Source organism: Ictidomys tridecemlineatus, chromosome 8 (genome assembly GCF_052094955.1).
Source record: "Ictidomys tridecemlineatus isolate mIctTri1 chromosome 8, mIctTri1.hap1, whole genome shotgun sequence".
Lineage (NCBI taxonomy): Eukaryota > Metazoa > Chordata > Mammalia > Rodentia > Sciuridae > Ictidomys > Ictidomys tridecemlineatus.
The window spans coordinates 124564574-124586537 of record NC_135484.1 but is presented as its reverse complement, the minus strand read 5'-3'; the positions used below and the strand labels follow the sequence as shown (position 1 = coordinate 124586537).

The window sequence follows — 21964 nt, the reverse complement described above, 5'->3', positions numbered from 1 at the left end:
TTGAACTAAGGTCCCAGAATCATAAGTTTGGATGTAAATTGAGAAAATATCACTGAAATTCAAGTTTAGGATTGTCAATCTAAATTTTAAAAATCATATTTTCCCCCAAATACTGATATTTATTTGGGAATAGCACTGCATTGGGATTGTGCATGCCAGCAAACTATGGGTGTATTCAAGGAGGTTGGGACAAGGGGAAGTTTTTGAAGTTTTCAAAAATGAAGATTACATCAGATATTTTGAAACATTGTTTCTTGGCCATAATGGCAAATAACTTGAGTAACATCAGTTCAAGGTTAAATAGACAATTGCTTGGTAGATGTCCTTGTAGAAGTATTTTTGTTAAAGCTTGGAGTCTGGCAGAGTCTTCTGTGAGTTATTATCAGGTAATTGTGTGTAAAAACCCTTACTTCATAAATTTCCAGCCTTACTTACAATTTTTTTCTTAAGCTAATATTACTCAGGGGTCTGGGGGTATAGTTCTGTTGGTACAGCATAGGCATAAAGCTGTTCATTCCCTAACACCACACACACACACATACACACACACACACACACACACACACATACAAACACACACACACACATATACAAACACACATACACAAGCTAATATTACTAAATAGTGGGTTCCTGCCTTTAAGTTGCTCAATAAACCTGTAAGAAAAACAAGTACCTAAATAACTATAGTAAAAGTTACTGTATGATCAATATTCCACATTGGCATAAAATGATATTTTTCTTCATCTATGTGGCCATATATCCACTTAATCAGTCTTTCTATCCATCTATCCATTCACCCACTCATTTATCAAGGGCAAGGAATGGTGTGGAGAGAGATGACACTTTGTGGCAAGGAAGCCATGGGTCTGGGATAACAGACATTCAAATCTGAATCCCAGGTCTAGATTTGCCCCACTGTGACTTTGGAAAGTTATTTAATTTTTCTATATTTTGTTTCCTATATTATCCCATGAGATTGTGCAGAAATGTCCAATGCAGGAGGGTCAAGGACTAGAGGTTAAAGAACAGGTGTGGCAGTGAGTAGCTTACAGAGAGCAGCAGGACAAGGTTGATGCCTAGATTTGTGATTTCAAGTGCTGAAATCTGAATTCCAATGAAGTGCAGAGAGTGGTCACAGGGTAGGTGGCAAAAGGGAAGGTCATTAGATGTGGGCAGGTCAAGGTCAAGGAACTGACGGACTTCAGTGTTGGATGTCCATTTATATAGTCTTGTACTTAGGATAATGGAAAGACATGGGGTAAGGACAAACCTGTGATCCTTGTACCCAAGTCCTCAATGAATTAAAGGAGACAGGTGTGTGAACGGTAGCAAAGAAGAGCCAGAGTAGACAACCAGAGATCTTTCAGACAGATATTCTTACTCTGAGTCTGAGAAATAATGGTCAGGAGGTGGGGGTATGGAGTGAGGAAGGTACCCACCCCACCTGTGACCTTGAAATTTTAGGGAGTCATCTCCTTTGAGAAGAAAGCCAAGGAACTATGACTTGAGAAAGTGACTTTTTGGTATCAACCTAAAAGAAAATCTGTTTAAACATTTGGGCACCAAATATGTGGATTTATTTTTCTCACACCAACTAATTTTACAATTCTCTGACATAACTAAATGTCCTTAATTCTGACACTATCGGTGGTTAATACAGATACCACAGATTAAGGGCTTGTCCCAGAAGACTGCCTCTTGCTTCAGATGCACATCATACGTAGTGGGTCCCCAGGTTACACTTATGGCTGACTTGGCTACAAATTGGAATTCTCCATGACCCCATCCTTAAGCTTAACAATTTGCTGTAATCGTGCACAGAACTCAGAAACACACTTTAATTGCTATTACTGATTTGGTGCAAAGAAGTCACGAACAGCCAGATGAAGAGGTACATAGGGTAAGCTCCAGAAGGGAAGAGCACAGGATCTTGTGTCCCCGCTGAGTTGTATCCCTGCTGAGTTTGGTGAGCACCATTTTCCCAGCATGTGATGCATTTACCATCCTGGAAGTTCTTTGAACCCTTTTGTTGAGACTTTCATGAATATTCCAATATGTAAGTATAATTGAGCAAATTATTGGCCATTGGTGATTACTCAGTTCCCAGGACTCTCTCTTCTTTCTCGAGGTAGGAGGTAGAGCTATAAGTTCCAACTCTCTAACCATAATTGGCTTTTCTAGTAACTGGCCCCATATTTTAAGAGCCACCTCTTTGGCATAAAATCAGGTTTGGTTGAAAGGGTCCTATTGTGAATAGCAAAATATACACCAGTCACTTCTATCACTCAGGAAACTACAAGGGTTTGAGGAGTTGTCTTCCAGAACCAGGGATGAAGACCAAAAGTATACTTATCTTATTATAATACCACCCAACTCCACATAGCAATCGGTGGCAAAGTAGGATTGAAGGAGGGGGCTATGGATTGAGGTTTTCAAATAAGACTCTTAGATCATTAAAAGCCTCAAGCGGCAATCCTTATTACTGGCACCAGCTGGTGTCTCTCCCAATGTCAATGCTGAGATCAGCCTGACTGGAAGGTTACTGGAGGACAGTGGGGTGGGCAACTGATGGTCCAGCATCATCCAGCAGTAAGTGTCAAGGTCTCATGACACCTGGATCCTACAGTTCCATAAGCTGGGATTCTGGTGGCCTCCATTCTGAGTTGACTGTCAGTTTCTGTAATATTTGCATTAAAAGCACCAAGACTTTCCTCTTTCCCGTGAGCAAACAAGCCACACCCTGCAACAACCAAAGTCCACCTGTTCTTCCAGTTACCCTCGGTCACAGGGACTTTCATTTCCCTGGTAATTCAGTGTTTCTAAGATTGGGTGAGTTGCTCCACCTCTCCCCCAGTTTTACGGACCCATGAGCATATATAATTGGCCTGATTTAAGAAGGAACCATTCACCCGCCGGCCTTCTCCCCAGATCTGGAGCCTGAGAAAATGACCTGAAATCCAAAAGGAGAAATTAAGGTAGGATTATAAAAGAGCTTTTGCGGGGAAGGAAGTTAGGCAAGATGAGAGTGAACACACCATATTTAAGGGAAGTGGTGTGGCAGAGACTTCCTTTGGGTCATCTTTGGAGATGATTTGAAAAGAAAGAAAAAGATGGCTTCAAACATTACACAAGTCTCTCTTCTGCTTTCTGTCCTGTTTTCTTTCTCTTTCTCTTTCATTGTGGCATCTATAACCGAGGAAAAGATGCTAGTTAGGAAAATGACTTGCTGACAACATGCTGCTATAAATGGTTGGCTGTATCAACGGCAGTACGTTACTGTGGGCGAGAACAGTTTGAACTCCTGCAGAATCCTGGCAACCAACAGCAAATCAGAGAAGACTTTCAACTTGTAAATTATGGTGGTTCTGTTTCTGGCTATGACAATGACATCCTGGCCATTTAATTTTGAACTGTATAAATATTCACAGAAAGCTCTCAAGAGAAAACAGGGGGGAAAAATAAAAGAGTTTTTTAATCACCTGCTTCTTAGAGTTGTATGTAAATAGTGATTTCAAGTGAAGCAGATATAGGGAAACCACAGGATGCATAGCAAAGCTAATGAGGTATTTCTGAAACTCATTCAGAATCATGGTTTAGGTGGCCAGAACTGTCTCCTTTGATGGAAAGGGGGCAACTGCCTGAAGTTGGAGCCTGAGCTGTGTCCTTTGGGTCCATCCACCTGAGCCCTCTCATCTAGGAGTATCAAGTGTGGCAGGATTCTTCAGAAGACCCAGTGGGAAGCTGGTGGGACAGGTTGGAGACCATGGTCTCTTTACAAGAGGACAGACAGGAGGAGGCTGTCTGCCCCATCTGCCAAGAACACCTGAAGGAGGCTGTGAGCACGGACTGCAAACACCTCTTCTGTCGTGTGTGCCTGGCCCAGCACATGGAGAAGGCCTTGGCCTCTGGGGCTCTCTGCTGTCCCCTCTGCAGGAAGCCCTATTCTGAGGGGGTACTGGGGGAAGGCTACATCTGCCACAAGCACCAGAAGAGGTTTCAGAGGTTCTGTGAGAAGAGCAAATGTCTACTGTGCGTGGAATGCCTGGAGTCCCCTGAACACCAGTCTCATTCTGAGCCGACCATTGAAACTGCCATCAGTCACTACAAGGTAAGGCTGAGCACCCCTGCCATGGCTCCCTGAGGTATTTGCTTCTGTGCGTGGCACCTTACAGAGAGGATCAGTAACTGACACCTTTGTTCCCTCTGCTTCATTCTATTTTATATCCTTGTCTTTGCTTTTCCGTGTATATTTTGCTGCTGATGTTGGACTTTCAAGCTTTAATGTGAGGCTGTCTTAAAGTTGATACTGTCCCTGTAATGGCAGATTTCCAGGAAGCCTGAGCCACTCTTAGTGTGCTCATCTGTAGAATGAAGTTGTACCAGATAATGTAAAGCCTGTTCAGTACTAAGATTATATACTCCCTAGTTGATAGTTCTAGCAACTTGGCTAGAAGTGAAATCAAATTTTACCTACGCTAGCAATTATCCTGCAAGTATACTGAAACTTGGATATTAATATGATTCTCTCTTTTTCTTCCCCCTTTCTTTGTCTTTTCTTCACTTTCTCCTTCTTATCATGATTATTTTTATCTTTACTTAATGTTTTATCAGAAAAATTTCAACCTCTTGGTATTAAACACCAAAAGGTATACCATCAAAACTCAAAATCATTTTTCCTGCCTACCTCCATTGTCAGTCCTAGAGGTAATCATTGTTAGATTTTTGTGTATACTTCCAGAAAATTGTATGTGCAAATGTACTCTTGAAAACTCACACACACATACACACGATTTTTTTTTCCTGTAGCTTGTCTTTATCATCCAAAAAAATATTTTGGACATTTTCCCATTTTTTCCATCAGTACATCCAGATCTTCTGAATTCTTTTCAACAATTGTATGGTATTCATTTTTTGAATGTAACATAAATAGACAAACATTGTGTTATTTTCAAGTTATTATTTTGTTTTGAGGTTGTGTACAATGTTGTAATGAATATTTTTCAATGTATATTTTGGATAACTTAGAATACCCAAGATATACTTTGGTGAAAGTGTATAGGAATCTAATTATTTTTTCTAAGTTACAATTTGTCCTATCACCATTTATTAAATATTCCATATAGTTCTCCCACTGATTTGAATGCCAACTTTGTAATATGCCATAAATATATATTTACTATATGTTCTTGATTCTATTCTGTTTCATTATTCTCTATATTCCTGCTTGTATGCCAAACCATTTTACATATTATAAATTTGTTCTTTACTTTTAAATGTTTATGCATGCATTATAAATTACAAATATGTATAACATTACAACATAATCCAAAATAAATAGTGATATAGAAAATTTTTATGATAAATAAAACTATGGTTTTAAAGCCATTTTCTGAAAAATCAAAAATGACAACTTTAGTATCATACCAAACATAAGTAATGCCAATTCAAATTAAAGAAATATATGCTAGTACCAGTTTCTGATAATAAAAACAGCTTAAGTCCTGCTATATGTTCAATTCAGGACAGGTATTTGTAGAAACAAAAGAATATTAAAATCATTTATTTTATAATTAGGCCATGAAGGAAAGAATAATAAGCAGCAGAGTTCTTTTATACCATAAAATTACTTACTCTCACTTATTCAGCTAGAAAACTAGCTTGAGAGGTGCTATGACATTTCATTAATAATTTCTCTACAGCAAATAATTGTTTTACATCTAGAGCACATTAAAAAAATTTTCTCCTAAATCTTTTTGTTGTTGTTGTTCTTTTGAGTCTTAATCACTAAGAGTTCAAGGTATTTGGTAAAACTCTGATTTCTTAGAGGGCTTGGTGAGTGAATTAAAACCAAGCAATATGTTTATATTCTGAAAATGTTCTTAAATTCATAAAACATTGCTTGACTGGTGGAGCTAGATTTCCCCTACAGGTATCATGACATTTGAAGAATACATGTTATAAAATTTCCTACCAATTTTATCTTGTTCCTTCCTTGTTAGACACTGTGCTTTCTTTTCCATTTTCTCCCTTTGTGGTCCGGTTCCTCTCTTTTCTCTGCTGTCTCAGAACTTCTTGCCAGGCTCCATCTTCTTCCCATACATTGGTCCCTGCCTCCCTTCCTTCCTTCCTCCTTTCTCTCTCTTTCTCATTTTTTCACTGCTAGGGATGGAACCCAGGGCCTTGGGCATGCTAAACAAGCATTCCACTGCTGATTTTTACCAACAGCCCTGTGTTAGTATTTTCTTGCCAGATATTTAAGTCACCTGATTTAGAATGTTGATGAAGCACAGGCATTTTTGTGTAGGTGCTAATTTACTAGAGGAACCTGTGTTACCATCTGGAATACCAAAATTGAAGAATTCTCTCTTCTTAATGATTGTCTAAGTTTTGCTCATAGTTGGCATCATGTTCTTAAAACAGGTTCCTGTTGTTCCAGGGCACTCTGTTGTTGACACATTCCCATTCTCTCCTTCAATCCTTACACCGAAGGTACTTCTTCAATCCAGGAAGTCCACCCTTCAACTCCTGTTTGCTTAGAACCAATAAATATTCCATATAGTTCTCCCACTGATTTGAATGCCAACTTTGTAATATGTCATAAATGTATATTTACCTCATGTGGTTGGCACAGTTAAATGGTCTCCATTTAATTTCTGTCTTCTGCTAATCTCTGCATTAATCTCTTTAAGAATAAGTATACTATTGCTAGGCAGATACAAACTATATTTTTATTGTTGGTACTAGGGATTGAATCTGGGGTGCTTAACCACCAGGTCACATCCTCAGACCATTTTTATTTTTTATTGAGATAAGGCCTTGCAAAATTGTGTAAAGACTCTCTAAATTGCTAAGGCTGGCCTGGAACCTGAGATCCTCCTATCTCAGCCTCTGGAATCACTGGGATTATAGGCAAGTTATAAACTTTAAATAACTGAAACTGCATGATGGCCATCATGGGAATCAAAACCTTTCCCTCCCACTTTCCACCTTGTAATATATTTAAATGTCGGAGAGATCTTCAATTTCTCACAACACTCTTATTTTTCAGAATTTTTGTGGATATTCACATGTTTATTTTGTCAATTCCTCTAGAATTATTTTTACCAACCTTTTCCCTCACTCCAATCCAGGTAGTATTGGTACACCGTGAATATCTTTCTATTGAAATGATGAAGACTGAGTTTTCTAAGTCTTCTTGATTTTTGGAGAATATTGTAATGATATAAAATGAGAGAGAGAAAAAAAAAGATATTCCAGCTTGGGAGTGACTATAGAAAAGAGAGAAATAGCTCAGAAAGTTGAAGAGGCAAAGAGCTCTGCACTCTCCAGGTATGGTGTCCTCAGGAGTGTGGGGAGGAGCTTCCCACTGGCTAATGAGCCACAGGCACGAGAGGGAGAAATCTACTCATCTACTAAATGATTTACCCAGGTCTGCACCTTGTATAGAATGTCATGCTAGCTGTTATAGGAAGTACCAGATGATTCATGATTGTTGTCTTCAAATTCATGTTTAAACAGAAATAGGAATTGCAGAACAAATAAATGCCAACAATATTTATTCATTTAAGGAAAACACAGTGAGTTCTTTCTGAATTTATGTATGATGAGGTATGAGTCTTCACTTAGGAAAACAGAAAAATAAGAAATGAAACAAACTACATGATTTTGTGATCTAGAAAGAAAACAAACAAGACCCTGAGATGGAGAGTAACACATGACTATGTTAGTGTGGTCTGGCGGGGTCTCTTAGGGGAGATGACATTGAAGTTAAGACCTAGAGGAAGAAAAATGGACCAGTGCAAAGCTGAGGGAAAGGGAATATATGCAGAGACCCAAGTCTGGAAGGTCTCATTATATTTAAAAAAATTATAATCAGAGTTTGAATTGTTAGGATTTATTGATAGGTTAGAATTGGGGTGAGGAAAAAAAATCAAAGAATCAAAGATGACCTCATGAGTTTCTGCTTTGAGAAACCAAAGGGATGATGTGACAGATAAGGACTGGGGAGAACAGGTTTGAATGAAATATCAAGAGTTTCATTAGGGACAAGTTGAGTCCAAGTTGAGACACACCATAGTAACGATCTTAGATATGTAATTGGATATCAACTCTGTATCTCCAAAAAGAGTCTGGGGTTATATTCTCAGAATCTAGAGCAGGAATAAAGGTGATATTTATTTATTTGTTATGGTACTTGAACTTGAACCCAGGGGCATGCTACCACTGAGTTACAACCTGGTTCTTTTTTTTTTTTTTTTTTTTTTTTTTGATACTGAGGCTTGAACCCAGGGGTGCGCTCAACAACTGGGCCACATCCCCAGCCCTTTTTAATATTTTATTTAGAGACAGGGTCTCGCTGAGGTGCTAAATGCCTTGCTAAGTTTCTGAGGCTGGCTTTGAACTCACAATCCTCTTGCCTCAGCCTCCTGAGCCACTGGGATTACAGGCAGGCACCACCATGCCCAGCTCCCCAGTTTCCGTTTATTTTGTATTTTGAGACAGGGTTTCACTAAGTTGCTGAGGATCTTCTAAGTTGCTGAGGCTGGCTTCGAACTTGCAAACCACTTATCTCGGGCTTGAAAATTGCTAGGATTACAGGTGTGTACCACGGCACCTGGCTTGAATATGATATTTACATCCAAGGGAATCGATGCAATATCCTTAGAAGGGAATCTTGAGAGAAAATCAGTTTCAGGGAAGGTCATGGGAAAGGTGATCACTAGGATGTAGGATGGAGAAAGACCCAGAAAAGGAGACAGGGTGAGTCACAGAAGGACAGGAGAAAAACAGAAAATTGTGTTCCAGTGCTGAGAGAAGAGCTTTTAAAGATATGATGGTAGATTGCATTGAAAGAGACCGAGGGGCCCTTTAGATAGTGGCAGAGAAGAGAAGCCTGGGCTGGGAGAAAGGGACTTCTTCCACTTCTTCCGTAGGGGACAAAAGAAGCTGTCTCTAAACATAAACAGTTTTTAAGTTTTAGAGATGGCTTGGGTGTTCTGGTTTTTATTTCCTCAATAATATAAGAAGCAGGAACATCAGCAGTGTGGCAGAGGTGGGGATGCAAAAGGTGTGAAAAGAGAGAATAGTTTGGGTGATATAATTCAGGCAAGTGAACTATGAGAGAACCTGCACAAAGTTTTTCTCTGTTCTGAATTGGAAATCAAATTGTCTTTGACTTGAGGTGCCCTGATTCTATTGAAGTTAGCTATATCTATATTTTATAATGTTGGCTTTTTTTTTTTGGTCTTATAGATTCAAATGAGAGTCTTTGCTGAGCTCCTATATTTACTCATAAACCCTTTATGTCTATTTCCTGACCTTTTCTAGAGCATAATGATGTGGATGATATTATTCTGTAGAAGAATGCATTTTGAAAGTTGTGGGGTTTTTTTTGTTATTTAATATATTGGGGATGAGTGCTTTTTGTCTGTCAACTGCATTTTCTTTTATACATGCTATTAGTTGAGTTGTTTGAGAACAAATTTCAGTGTTGCTAGGTTTTCATATTCCATCACTGCTTAACACCCTGGTTTTTACTGTGAAATCATAGTTTATCTGGCAGCTTATAGGATTACAAACTTAAAAAAAATATTCATTCAAGAAAAGACAGGCATTAAACTATTCACTATATTCCAATATGTCTGAGCCATTTTCTAGCCATTCAGCTCTAGCTCCAATCTTCATCATTTCGTTCATTTATCTTTCTTGCTGTTATCTCTGCTTTCTTTTCTCATTAGACAGTACCAGTAAGTTGACCTTAAGTCCTTTATTAAATTTTAAACTGCCAGAAGGTAATACTAAAGAGTATTTTTGGTAGGTAAATTGCTAGAAGCCACCAGTGAAATGTGCATGAACCCAATTGGCACGGAAGCCATTGGATAAGAAAGTCTGGTATCTGGGAACTCCCGGATACTGGTTTGAGATTGCCTGATACTTGTGACTTCTATTCAGCTCTGTCACAGGTTCTGCATGGCACCAGAGATGAGTGACCCTGCTGGAACCACATAGCCACACAACCTCTCAGAGATGGGTGTGGCTTGCCAAGAGGCCAGTCAACCTGTTGACTGCAAGCCATCACGAAGCAAGATTCCATAGGCTGAAACCTTATCCCTGCCTTTGATGTACTCTCTCTTAAATAAAGAACCTGAGCCATTTTCTAGTCATTCAGTGTTAGCTCCAACTGGGACTGGAGGACCTCTCCAGAGCTCCCCGTTTTTGAATCCACTTTCTGGCTCTGGCTCTTATTTCTTTACTAATTATTCCAGACTTTCTTTTTCTCAGGTAGTTCATCACCTTCTGAGCAGGAAACTATCCCTGGCAGGGTGCTGGCTGCCGAGGGGTGGTAAATGTTTGTAGAAATTTGCTTTTTAAAGTCAAACAAGTGGCTAATTTATATGACATACTCTCATTGAATATTATTTTACTGCAAAAATGGATGAAAACATACTTTTTGAAACAGAAAACTCCACCTTGCCCATTTTGAATATTGTAAATGATACATCTATATAACCTGTAATCTTCCATCATTTCATGCATTTATCTTTATTGCGGTTATCTCTGCTTTCTTTTCTCATTTACACAGTGCCAGTAAGTTGACTTTAAACCCTTCATTAAATTTTAAACTGCCAGAAGATAAGACTCTGACTTTTAAAACTGAACTTGGAAAATGGGTTCTGACCATCAGAAGACAGTATTTCTGGCAAGAGGAAATAAGAGATAAACCATAATGAGGAGGGGCTTCATGGGTGTGTTCAGAAAGCCCCAAGCAATCCTGTTGGCCAGTGCAGAGGGTGTGCAGGAAGGAGAGAGAGAGAGAGAGAGAGAGAGAGAGAGAGAGAGAGAGAGAGAGAGAGAGAGCACTGGAAATGTAAATTGGAGTTGTGTCACCAAGAGAAGAGCCTTAGAGGCTGGGTGGAGTTTGGGCTTATCTTGTCAAAGAGGAGCAGTTTGAAGGGAAGAGAAGCACAGATAAAAAGTGAAATGTAGGATGGGTTATGGCTCAGTGGTAGAGTGCTTGCCTTGCACATGTGAGGCACTGGGTTCAATCCTCAGCACCACATAAAAGTGAATAAATGAAAAATAAAGGTATTGCATCTATCTATAACTAAAAAATATTTTTTAAAAAGTAAGTAAAATGTGACAGAAGGGCAGACAGAAAAGTGGGTACAATGACAGAATTACGAAGGCCAAGGGGAAAGGGTTGTAGGAGAGGCCCGGGAAGGGGTGACTAGTCTGAATTCTCCAAATGATTTTTTGAGTTACTAGCAGGACAGGAAATATTTAGCTCAGTTGGAAATATGAGATTAACTGTTAGAAAAAAAGATTTGGTTTCAGAATTATGACTCATCATAATCTGAAGTTAAGGACATAATCTAAGATGGGAAGGGTTAAGGAACCAACCCCCATCAGGGTTCTTTTTATAGGATTTTGAAATGCAGAAACAGAAGGCACAAGGCTGGGAAGGACAGGGTGGGACAAGAGAGGGAAATGCCATCCACAAAAAAAGAGAGCCGAGAAGTCTTCTCACTTCATCACGGAGATCACAGGTCACCCTGGAGAGAGGAGCTTCAAGAGAAGGATGAAAAACCAAGGCAGATGGCACGAAATGTAGGGCCATCAGGATGGACAATGGTGAGGACAGACTGACTGCTCATAGACATCTGACTGTGAGGGCAGAAGTGAGCAGGTTGAAGGGCAAAGGCTGTTTGTGACTTTTAAGACCTGAACATTTGTGCTCACACAAGCAATTCCACAGTCCTTCTCAGCCTGTCACCTTCACCTGCAAGGCCAGTGAGTGACAGTGACACTCAGTTATTGCCTTAAGTTTTAAAATTTTGCCTCTGCTGGGAAATGCCTGCAGGAAGTACCCAGTGACAGATTTGCCAGAATGCTCTAGCTGACTTCTTACCTGCCCACTGTCCCTGGGTTAAGGAACCCAGGTTCAAGACTCATCCCATAGAAAAACCCATGTCTGAGAGACAGTGTTGGGGAGAGGGGAAGGCTTTGTTCAGTGGCCAAAGAATAGTGAAGAAGGAGCTTAGCTCATGAATCAGCTACTCAACTCCAGAAGGCTGAGGGGTTACAGATATAGGATAGGAATAATGAGGGAGAGGGATAGGCTAATACAGAGGAGGAGTATTCATGTATTTTCTGGGAATAGGTGAAGATCTTCCAGGTTCTCAGTGCCACTTCATTTCACTCTTCACGTTATTTGGTGTTTCCAGTCATGGAGGCTGGTAGATGTCTTTTAGTCTTGAAGCAGGCAGAAAGAGATAGTAGGCCAGTCTAGGTTAACAATTATGATGGGCCCCATGTGAGCACTTGTAAATATTGCTAGGACATTTTGTATTGTATTATATTGTATTGAATTATTTTTATCATATTGTAATTTATTTCATTTTCTCAGTATTAGGGATTGGATCCAGGGGTGCTTTATAACTGAATTATATAGTCCTAGCCTTTTTGAGACAGGTCTTGCTAAATTGCTGGAGCTGGCCTTGAATTTACAATCCTCCTGTTTCAGCCTCCTGAGTAGCTGGGATTACAGGTGTGTGCCACCAAACCTCAATCTAATCTGTCATTTCTCTATTAATTTTGTATACATGTGTTGTTATTAAACAGAAATGTTTAATCTTGATGTGATCAAATTAAACATTTTCCCCATCGTTTGTGCTTTGGGGTGTTTGTATATGGCATTATTTCCCTACCCCTCAGTTCACAACTTTATATGTGAATATTATTTTTTATTAACTTTACACTTTTACCTTTCATACTGCAGTTTTTTAGATAGGGACTTGGTTTTATTTCTTTGTTATCACAAGCCAGTTTTCCCAGGACCATCTTCTATAGCTTCTGTTCCTCCTCCTGCAAATATATGCACTGTTCTTTCTTTTTAAAATTCCTGTATGAATATGATCTGTCCCTGAGCTCTCTCTTCTCTTTCATTTTTTTAAATTTCTTTTTGCACCAGTACTGTTTTTATTACTATAGTTGCAAATAATTTTTCTTTTTTAAATTTGGTAGGGCAAATGCATTCTGTACTAATTGAACAAGGGATTATGAGAAGAATGTTTTCAGAGTCTTCAGTTGACAATCCCCCGTTCCTCCAGTTCAATACTCACCTCTATTGATATCTATACCGGTTTTGTTTACTTTTGCTTTTCTGGTGGATTATAAAAAACCTACAAGCAATTTGGGAAGGGGATACTGGGGATTAAACTCAGAGACACTTGGTCACTGAGTCATATCACCAGCCCAATTTTGTATTTAGAGACAGGGTCTCACTGAGTTGCTTAGCACCTTGCTTTTGCTGAGGCTGACTTTGAACTAGTGCTCCTCCTGCCTCAGCCTTCTGTGCTACTGGGATTATAGGAGTGCACCACTACTTCCTGGCTAAAAGCATTTTTTTTTTTTTTTGTAGAGACTTAAATCATATCTGGGTGTGGTGATACACGCCTGCAGTCCTGGCAACTCAGGAGGTTGAGGCAGGAGGATCTCAAGTTTGAGTTCTACCTGGGCAATTTAGAGAGACACTGTCTCAAAATAAAAAATAAAAAGGTCTGGGAATGTAGCTCAGCAGTCTTATACCCCTGGGTTCAATCCCCAATACTGAAAAATTAAAAAAAAGAAAGAAAACTCAAATCATTCATTATATCCATAGTTTCAGGGATACAGTGACCCATCTAGATTCTGATTTAAGATTGAAAGAGGGAGTACATGCCTGTCTAGGATATGGGTTTGTACTTAATAAGTGGCTTTGCTATCCATCCTGGGGACAGGATGTGGTAGGAATAAGAAACTTTTCTTTTTCTCTTTAAGGCAATTCTCGCCAGACTGGTTTCACTTGTTACTGTAAAATGGTAAGAAGCACCAGAAGACTAACTATGAGGAAAAGAGTGTCATGAGTACTAAGTTATAGTTAGATAGGAGAAAGAAGTTCTGGAATTCTGTTATACTGTAGGGTGACTGTAGATGATGATAGTGTACAGTATGTTTCCCAAAAAAGCTAGAAGTAGTCAAGTGGAGTGACATATGCCTGTAATCCCAGCAACTTGGGAGGCTGAGCAGAAGGATTGAAGTTGAATACCAGCTTCAGTAACTTATAAAGACCCTGTCTCAAAATAAAATATAAAAAGGATAGGGGATATGGCTCAGTGGTTAAGTGCCTGTGGGTTCAAAAAAAAGCTAGAACAAAGGGGTTTTAAGTGTTATTATCACCAAAAAATAAATCTTTGAGTATATAGTATACCCAGACTTGAACATTACACAATATTTACTGAAACATTGCATGGCACCCCATAAATATGTACAATTTTATGTATCAATTTAAAGTGAATATATATGTATATATACATGTATATGTATACATATACTATATACATATATAAAATTGTCATATGACTTTTATATTTGGAGAGGAGAGCACCCTAAACTCAAGTGAAAATAGTTCTATCACTATCTGTTATTTTGTGTGGATCTAAACTAAAAAAAATTACTCATTACTTTTATCCTATGATTTTCTATTAAATAAACTCTCAAGTTCCTTGTTTCAAAGGTAACTACTATTTTTAGGCAGAACGTTACATTAGCCTCGTGCTGGGCAGGACCCTACCTGCTGTGTGGGGTTCCCCCAGTGGGTGCGCCCTTACCACTTGTCTGATGAGCAGTTGTGCCCCTGTCTTTAGAAACGACTCACCCACAAGTTCAGGAAGCTCAGAAAGGACATTGGAAAACTTCAGCAGCTCAAGGCTCAGGAGGAGGAGAAGCTGCAGGCTCTGCAGGTGGGTTTCTCCAAATCCTAGGAGGGAGGGATTGTGTTGGAGAGTCCTCAGGCACCTCTCTTCCTGTTTTGGATGTCTGTCCCCTGAGCAGCCTGAAGAGGATGGAAAGTTGCTGATGCTAAATACCTGGGTGTTGGGTTGGGCTTCAGGGTTGGCTAGAGGAGTGACCTGGGGCATGATAAGCCCTCTGACATTCATGTGACTTACATTAACTGAAAATCAACCTTACTCTCTCTGGTGACATTCAAAAGAGACATCAAGTGAAAATTACTACACCCACCAAGGGCTCTGTCCCAAGAGCCCTCCCAACAGGGAGGCTGTCCCACCAGGGGAAGAGGACTGAGGAATCAGCATTCTTACTCAGGTATTCAACTGTGGAGGGCCAGGAGGGAGCCATCTGATATTGAGTTTTAGGGAGTCTGTTTTCTGGAGTTTCAGGAAGACTGTGGAAACCACAAGTTGGAGGCTGAGCTGGTGAGTCAGCACCAAAACAAGGGACAACTGGATATTATCTCTCAACAGCAGGTGGGCCAGCTGGAGGACACATCAGCAGAGGAGGCCAGAATCCTTGAGCTCTCCAAGGCAATAGCACAGATCAGCCTTCTGGTTGCTGATCTGGAGAGTACAGCCAAGGAGTTGGATGCCAATACACTGACGGTGTGTACCTGAGGCACCTCCCCAACACTGGGATTCTCTCTGAATAGTATGCAGCCCACCTACAGCACCCCTCCAGGAGATGTAAAGGAAGTATTCACATTGTACATAGGGGCAAGTAGTGGTGGTGTTTGTCCAAGGTCACACCCTGCTGCTTCAGCCTGGTAAGGTGTAGAAGGAGGGTACAATCCCCTGCAGCTTCCAAGGTGGCCCCCAGAGTGACCTTCAAGAGCAAGTTTGGAAGGGAATTTGGAGGTGTCAGGAACCTGAGATCTGATTGTGATTCTCACTCTCTTTCTCTCTTTTAGACTGCCAGTGACTTACTGAAAAGGTATGAGTCATCCCTTTTCTCTTCCTGCATGTACAGACTCATCACATAGAGGTGCACATAGACTTCATCATTTTTGCCTTCATGCTTCATGGCCAGTGGTGTCAAAGGAAAGCAGGGAGTTGAAACTCCAAACGTCAGCTGCTGTGTTCAGATGAAAGAAGATTTAAAAGTCATGCAAGAGAACTTTATTAGAAGTCAAAGTGAGGTGAAAATAAAGTAAAAGAAAAGTGAGGCTTAGCAAAAAGCACTCTCAAGGGAGAGAGTGGGCTGTCTCCAAGCAGAGAACAACAAAGGAGACAATGCTGTCCCCAATTTTATTATTGTTTTTTATTTACCAGGAGAACTGGGGACCATGTTCTGTGCTCTTTGTCAATCAAGTGTTCAACTCTTCCTTCACATTGGGCAGTGGAGTTACTGACCTTAGTTGGTCCTCTCCAAAACTGCCATAGTGGCCATCCTCTTTAGGGAAGGTTTCATCTATAAGTCAATCCCATGTTAATGTGAGCATTGGGGTCATTAGCTTGTCAGAAGTTACCTTAGTGCACCCACTAAAGGAATCTTCCTTCCCAGACAATTGGAGACACTTAAAGCCATAATTCTGAGTTTTATGTCAACATCAATGGACCCCATAAGAGTTAGTTCCATTAATCCTTTTCTCTTGCCATGTTTCCCAATTAGCTCCTTTTGCTTGTTTATTTTCTACAAATCACCTACTACTCTTTGCTTTCTCTTCTACTTTGAAGTAGCTTAAAGAAGGACCCTAAAGACAGGTGCACTGGCACATGCCTGTAATCCCAGTGGCTCGGGAGGCTGAAATAGGAGGATCAGGAGTCCAAAGCCAACCTCAGAAAAAGTGAGGTGCTAAGCAACTCAATGAGACCCTGTCTCTAAATAAAATACAAAATAGGGCTAAAAATATGACTCAATGGTTGACTGCCTCTGAGTTCAATCCCTGGTCCCGGGGGGGGGGGGGGGCTTAAAGTAATTTAAAAAAAATACCTTGCCTGCATTTCACTGCTCATTGCTAGTAACTACCTAACAGTGGAAGATTCTACAGAATATATGAATTTATCAAGGATTTCTTTGTTTCTAGGAGTACTCCAAAGAATCTAGATGAACTCCTCTCTCTGCCTGCTCCAGCTGGTCCAGTGGCCAATTAATCTTCCTGGTACATCATCAGGTCTGCCATCTCCAGAACACATACCTATTTTGTCATCCCTACAGCCGTGATCTGATGCCTGTATCTCTGACACTTGGACTCAGTCTCCTTCCTGAATGAGGTTCATGCTATGGCTGTCACTGTGGAAGTCAGATCCATGATCTCCACGACCACTTATATGATCTCCATTTTGCCTGTAAACCAATGGTATTAAAATAAGCACCCAGGTATCTGGGTGGCACGAGCTCACCAATGATGATGCCATGTCAATACATGGATCCCAGCAGGTTTGTGGGAGGAATATTTCTTCTGAGCTTCAGTAGCACCTGTTCTTTGTACCATCCAACTGTCACAGTAGACAGACTCCAGGGGGATTCCCATGATTCTTACCTCTTGGTGTTCATGCCCTTGTGTGACTTCCTTCCCCTGAGTAGACTGGGAATCATTACTTGCTTCTCATCAATGAAAAATGGCAAAGATGGTGGAGTGTCACTCTAGTACTATGTTACTTGGCTTAGGATTCCTCCTTCCTAGCAGACTCAACTCTAGAAGCTCTCCTTGCTGACCTGTTGAAGTGGAGGATCTATCTACCTTCTAACCAGTAGAAACAGGGACCCTTAGACTCCCAGCTGTAAGAAGATGAATTCTGCCAACATCTGAGTAAGACTGGAAGTAGATTCTTTTCCACTTGAGCTCCCAGATAAGAACCTGGTTCAGCTGACACCTTGATGACAGTCTTATGAGACCCTAAGCAGAACATTCTGTTAAGTTATGCCCAAATTTTTGACCCCCCCCAAAAAACTGAGACAATAAATATGGATTGTTTAAGGTAGTAAACTTATGGTAGTATTAATGGAAAATGAATAACTAATATAATTGTATATTAATTACTTATTCATGTATCTCTCTTCTTTGGGTGAGCAAAGATATTACTCTATGTCCTCAATTGTTGGTGCCTGGCTCATAGTTGGTGCATAATAAAACTGTAAATGGAGGCAATGAGTGAATTAATAGCATAAACTTGATCTTCCACGTATGAAAGGAGTCATCAATTGCTTTTTTATTTTTATTTTTAGTATTGGGGATTGAACCCATGGATGTGCTACCACTGAGCTACTCCCCCAGCCCTTTTAATTTTTTATTTAGAGACAGGGTCTCACTGAGTTACTGAGACTGGCCTCAAACTTGCCATCTTCTTGCCTCACTCCCAAATCACTGGCATTACAGGTGTGTACCACCACACCCGGCATCAATTGACTTTTAACCAGTATTATTTAAGCCTTTGTGAGTCAATACTGTACTAGGCACTTAGGGATTAAAAAAAAAATGGCCTCAAGGAGGTGCCATGTTCTGCTGCCAAGAGTGAAGATTCAGGTGTCAGAGTTGAGTTTAAGTCCCAGTGCTGAAACCTAATGCCTCTGTGGCCATGGACATGTCACTTAGCTTCTCTGAACATCAGTACTACCCCCTTTAAAGTGTGGGTAATGGTACCTGTGGCCTGCAGTGGTTGTAAGAATTAAACTCCATTGTGCATGCTCAGTGTCTGCTGCAGTGTCTCTCCCACAGTGTAAAACATCAAGTATGTTACTTCCACTACTTTTTAAAAAATTCCACTTCCCCATCCAGAAGCTACAAGAGAGTGTGTAACTGGGTTAAATATCATGGATGTTAAATGCTTGGAATTTGCAAGAGAGAAACAAGTGAAGCTGGATGAGTCAGGGCAGGTTTCATGGGGGAGGTGGGGCCTGGACAGGTTGGAGAGAAAGGTGAAAATATTCCAGGTCAGACTATCACTTGAATGAAAGTATAGAGGTAGAAAAAAGCCATGACACAACTGTAGACACATGAGGAAACTGACTGCTCATCTGGAATGTTCAGGAACTAGGGACACCAGACGTCAAACAGGTGAGATGGATGAGAGCAAGATGTAGGGGGCCATCAAAGGTTTTTGAGTTGGGAGTGAAAAGGAAAGTGGTGTTTGCAGTAACTAGTCTGGATCCTTTGTGCAAGATGAACTGGGCAGCGAGTTGGGGATTCCAGAGAGGCTAGAGGAGAAAGAGCCTAGTGTCGATGTTCAGGAAAACAAGAGTGTAGTAACTTGGCAAGAAGGTGTAGATCTCAAGAAACCTAAGACCCCACATCTAAAAACAAGATAGCAGCCAAGGAAAGAAGACCCCTGAAGGTGACAGCTAACAATCCCTGATTCCTCTAATGGGTTAATGTCACAGAGAGAACCTGTCTAGAAGGGACAGGAGTGGGAGGAGATTGAAACTAGAGGTCATTTATGCTGCAGTTGCCTGCCAGGACCTCTGACCTCTTCCAATGGAGCCATAGATGATTGGAACAGGGGTGGGTATCTGGTCAGCAGATGGTTGGCCAATTGAGTCTATGGGTTGCCTGTTGAGAAAGAACCTGTCAAAGAGGGGCAATAGTGATTCACTGAAACCATCAGGTTCTCCTGGAAATTCAAAAGGGATCTTTGATAATGGTATCATTAGTTGGCAGGGAAACTACTGCAGACAGCAGCTGAGCTGCCATACAGCAGATATTGAGAGCAAGTGTTCATGACCCTGTTGCTGAGTGACTACAAGATGGTCCTGTCTCTACACTTTCTTGGACCTGAACCCTCCTTTCTACCAGTTCTTGGGCTTGTAATTGCATGATGACCATGAACACAAGCCTGGGAACCAAACCACCTGATTTCCAGTGCTTGAGCAGCTGCTCACTCTCAGCTGATGTGGGACCATACTCAGCCTCCACATTTCAGTTCTCTCTCATGCAAAATGGGATCTTACCAATAGTACCTACCTCATAGAGTTGATGTGATGATTAAATGAGTTTAATATATTAAAATATTTATTATGGCGTTTGGTCAAAGTGAGCTGTGTTTGTTCTTATTTATCAGCATTTTTCAAGTTTCTAGTTCTTCCTATGGAAACTGGTACTGTTCTCCAATCCCTAACCCTTGCAAGAGCTTCTGTGAGGCCTTAATAATGGTGGAAAATCTCATTTTCCTTATTTTGATGTCTATTCTTATAATAAACTTTCCTGTTATCTGAACTAATTGGAGTGGGCCTCATTTCTTTGCAAGAGAAAGATCTGCTATAATGCAAACTGTGAAAAAAAAATTAGGGGTAAACTTGCGGATGTCACAGTAAGTGTGTGACACTGGAGTATGGGTCTCTAGACTTTAGCACTTACTTCCTGGGGAGGGAACCCAAGTCTGATTTCTGCAAGCAGAGCATGGAAGTTCATTGGGGTGCTTTATTGTAAGGTCACTGTTTTGGGATTTATCTACTTCCTCCAAAAGTAAGTAAATTTCAAGTAAGTAATTACCTTAAAGGAGGAGCAGGTCAGTATGAGTATTTTCACTCACCAGCAGTTTTATTCCCCAGTTTAAGAAACATAAGCCTTTTTTTTTTTTCTGAATCCAAATTGCCTGTGTGGAGCATAGCTAGTATTAACATATTCACCAAGTTCCCCAGGCATCTGCGAAATAATCAACTCACTGGGCCTTGGTTTCTTAGCTTCAAAATGGGTAACTCACAGAGTTACCAAGATTAAGTAACATAATTGTGAAGCTCTCTGGCTGGCCTGGACCTTCATACACATATTTAAGTAGGCTCATTGTCTTTTTTTTTTTTTTTTTTTGGTGCCAGGGATTGAACCCAGGGGTGCTTAACCACTGAGCCACTTCCCCCAGACCTTTTTTAAATTTTATTTAGAGACGGGGTCTCACTGAGTTGCTGAGGCTGGCTTTCAACTTGGAATCCTCCTGGCTCAGCCTCCCAAGTCCTTGGGATTACAGGTGTTCACCACTGCACCTGGCTTCATCTAACATTTCATTCATTTTTAAAGACCCAGGAATAACCAATAGAAGCAAACAAAAAAAATATAATCCTGCATTCTAGTGGAATCCCAGGTTTGGGGTGTGATATGTTTTATCATTATATAGATACTGTGTGTGTCATTATTTGGGGAATAAACAACATTTGGGAATATACAACACTCTCAGGAGAAGCCATTCAACCCCTCTTGAATACCTGGCTCCTGATCACCATGACTTTCCTACCTACTCCTCCGAGGTTGAACAACAGAATTCTCAGGGGAATTTTAAGCCTGGACCTAACTCTATGGTGCCCTCTGCCTTTGAGGTGGCACCCTGAGTGGTGCACCTTCTCATGGAGGACCTAGTAGGAAGACATGAGGAATTGAAGTTTATGTAAGGGCAGGGTAAACAAATGTTAAACAGACAGAGTAAGGGGCATGTGTAAGCAGAATAAAATACAACACCAAGAATTAGAAAATAAAGGATGATCACTCAGTACAGTTAAAAAAATATTTTCATAATGCATAGGGATGACATATCATTTTCCAAATTCTAGGCAGCCATGTCTGTCCTGGAATCAGTACAGGGGCAATTCTAGACTTCCCAGTCCCAGCATGACCACAGGCTTCCCGTCTCCCACAGGCCTCTCTACTCCAAATCTGCTCATCTCCATAGCCCTAATCTCCCCTTTTTCACTCCATTTTTCATATGTAGCCTTTTGTCTGTTCCTAGAGCAGCCTCAACTCTTTAGGCTAAGGGGCAAAGGTCCTCCAATTCATCCCCCGACCTTTTCTTCCATCACCTTATTTCTTGACCTCACCTTGATCAGGAGGATGTTTTCCCCCCAGAGGTTGAATGTGGTCTTTGGGTTATGGTTTATGGTTAAGCCTCCCCTGTCATCTTTTTCCTAAGGCCATATACCTTCGTCTCAGCCAAAGTGACACCACCAGGAGGAGGGGCAGTGAGTGGTGTTGGGTTGGGATGATGCATGTCTGCTCATGAGGTTATGGAGATGACCTAGTGCCCTCTGAGTCACAGCCCATCTACCCAGTTCTCTGCTGTCCCCATTTCCTAAGGTGCTTCCTCCCCTTCATTCCTCACTTAACACATGCCTCCTCAGACCCACCTCTTTCAGAAAGCTATCGCTGACTCACCCTCTCCTCTGAACTTCCATAATACCCAAGTTGAACCCCTGTCACAGAAGCCAC

The 21964-nt window shown here is 40.8% G+C and overlaps 1 protein-coding gene and 1 pseudogene across 1 annotated transcript; one reads left to right on the top strand and one right to left on the bottom strand.

Moving 5' to 3' along the window:
* Positions 1–611: 611 nt before the first annotated feature.
* Trim40 (tripartite motif containing 40) lies at positions 612–19987 on the top strand. Its single transcript, XM_040282252.2, has 5 exons — positions 612–4111; positions 14688–14783; positions 15306–15440; positions 15746–15768; positions 16862–19987. The coding sequence occupies exons 1-5, from the start codon at positions 3767–3769 to the stop codon at positions 16926–16928; spliced, it is 666 nt and encodes a 221-aa protein (XP_040138186.1). The 5' UTR covers positions 612–3766; the 3' UTR covers positions 16929–19987.
* Positions 5916–11535, bottom strand: LOC110599516 (receptor-binding cancer antigen expressed on SiSo cells-like; annotated as a pseudogene).
* Positions 19988–21964: the final 1977 nt, after the last annotated feature.

What these genes read in the sequence shown, in the direction of transcription:
- Trim40 (XM_040282252.2), top strand. Translation starts at nt 3,767, where the DNA reads ATGGTCTCTTTACAAGAGGACAGACAGGAGGAGGCTGTCTGCCCCATC. An exon ending in CTGCCATCAGTCACTACAAG is followed by an intron (nt 4,112 to 14,687) that starts GTAAGGCTGAGC and finishes CCCTGTCTTTAG; the next exon opens with AAACGACTCACCCACAAGTT. An exon ending in TGGATGCCAATACACTGACG is followed by an intron (nt 15,441 to 15,745) that starts GTGTGTACCTGA and finishes TCTCTCTTTTAG; the next exon opens with ACTGCCAGTGACTTACTGAA.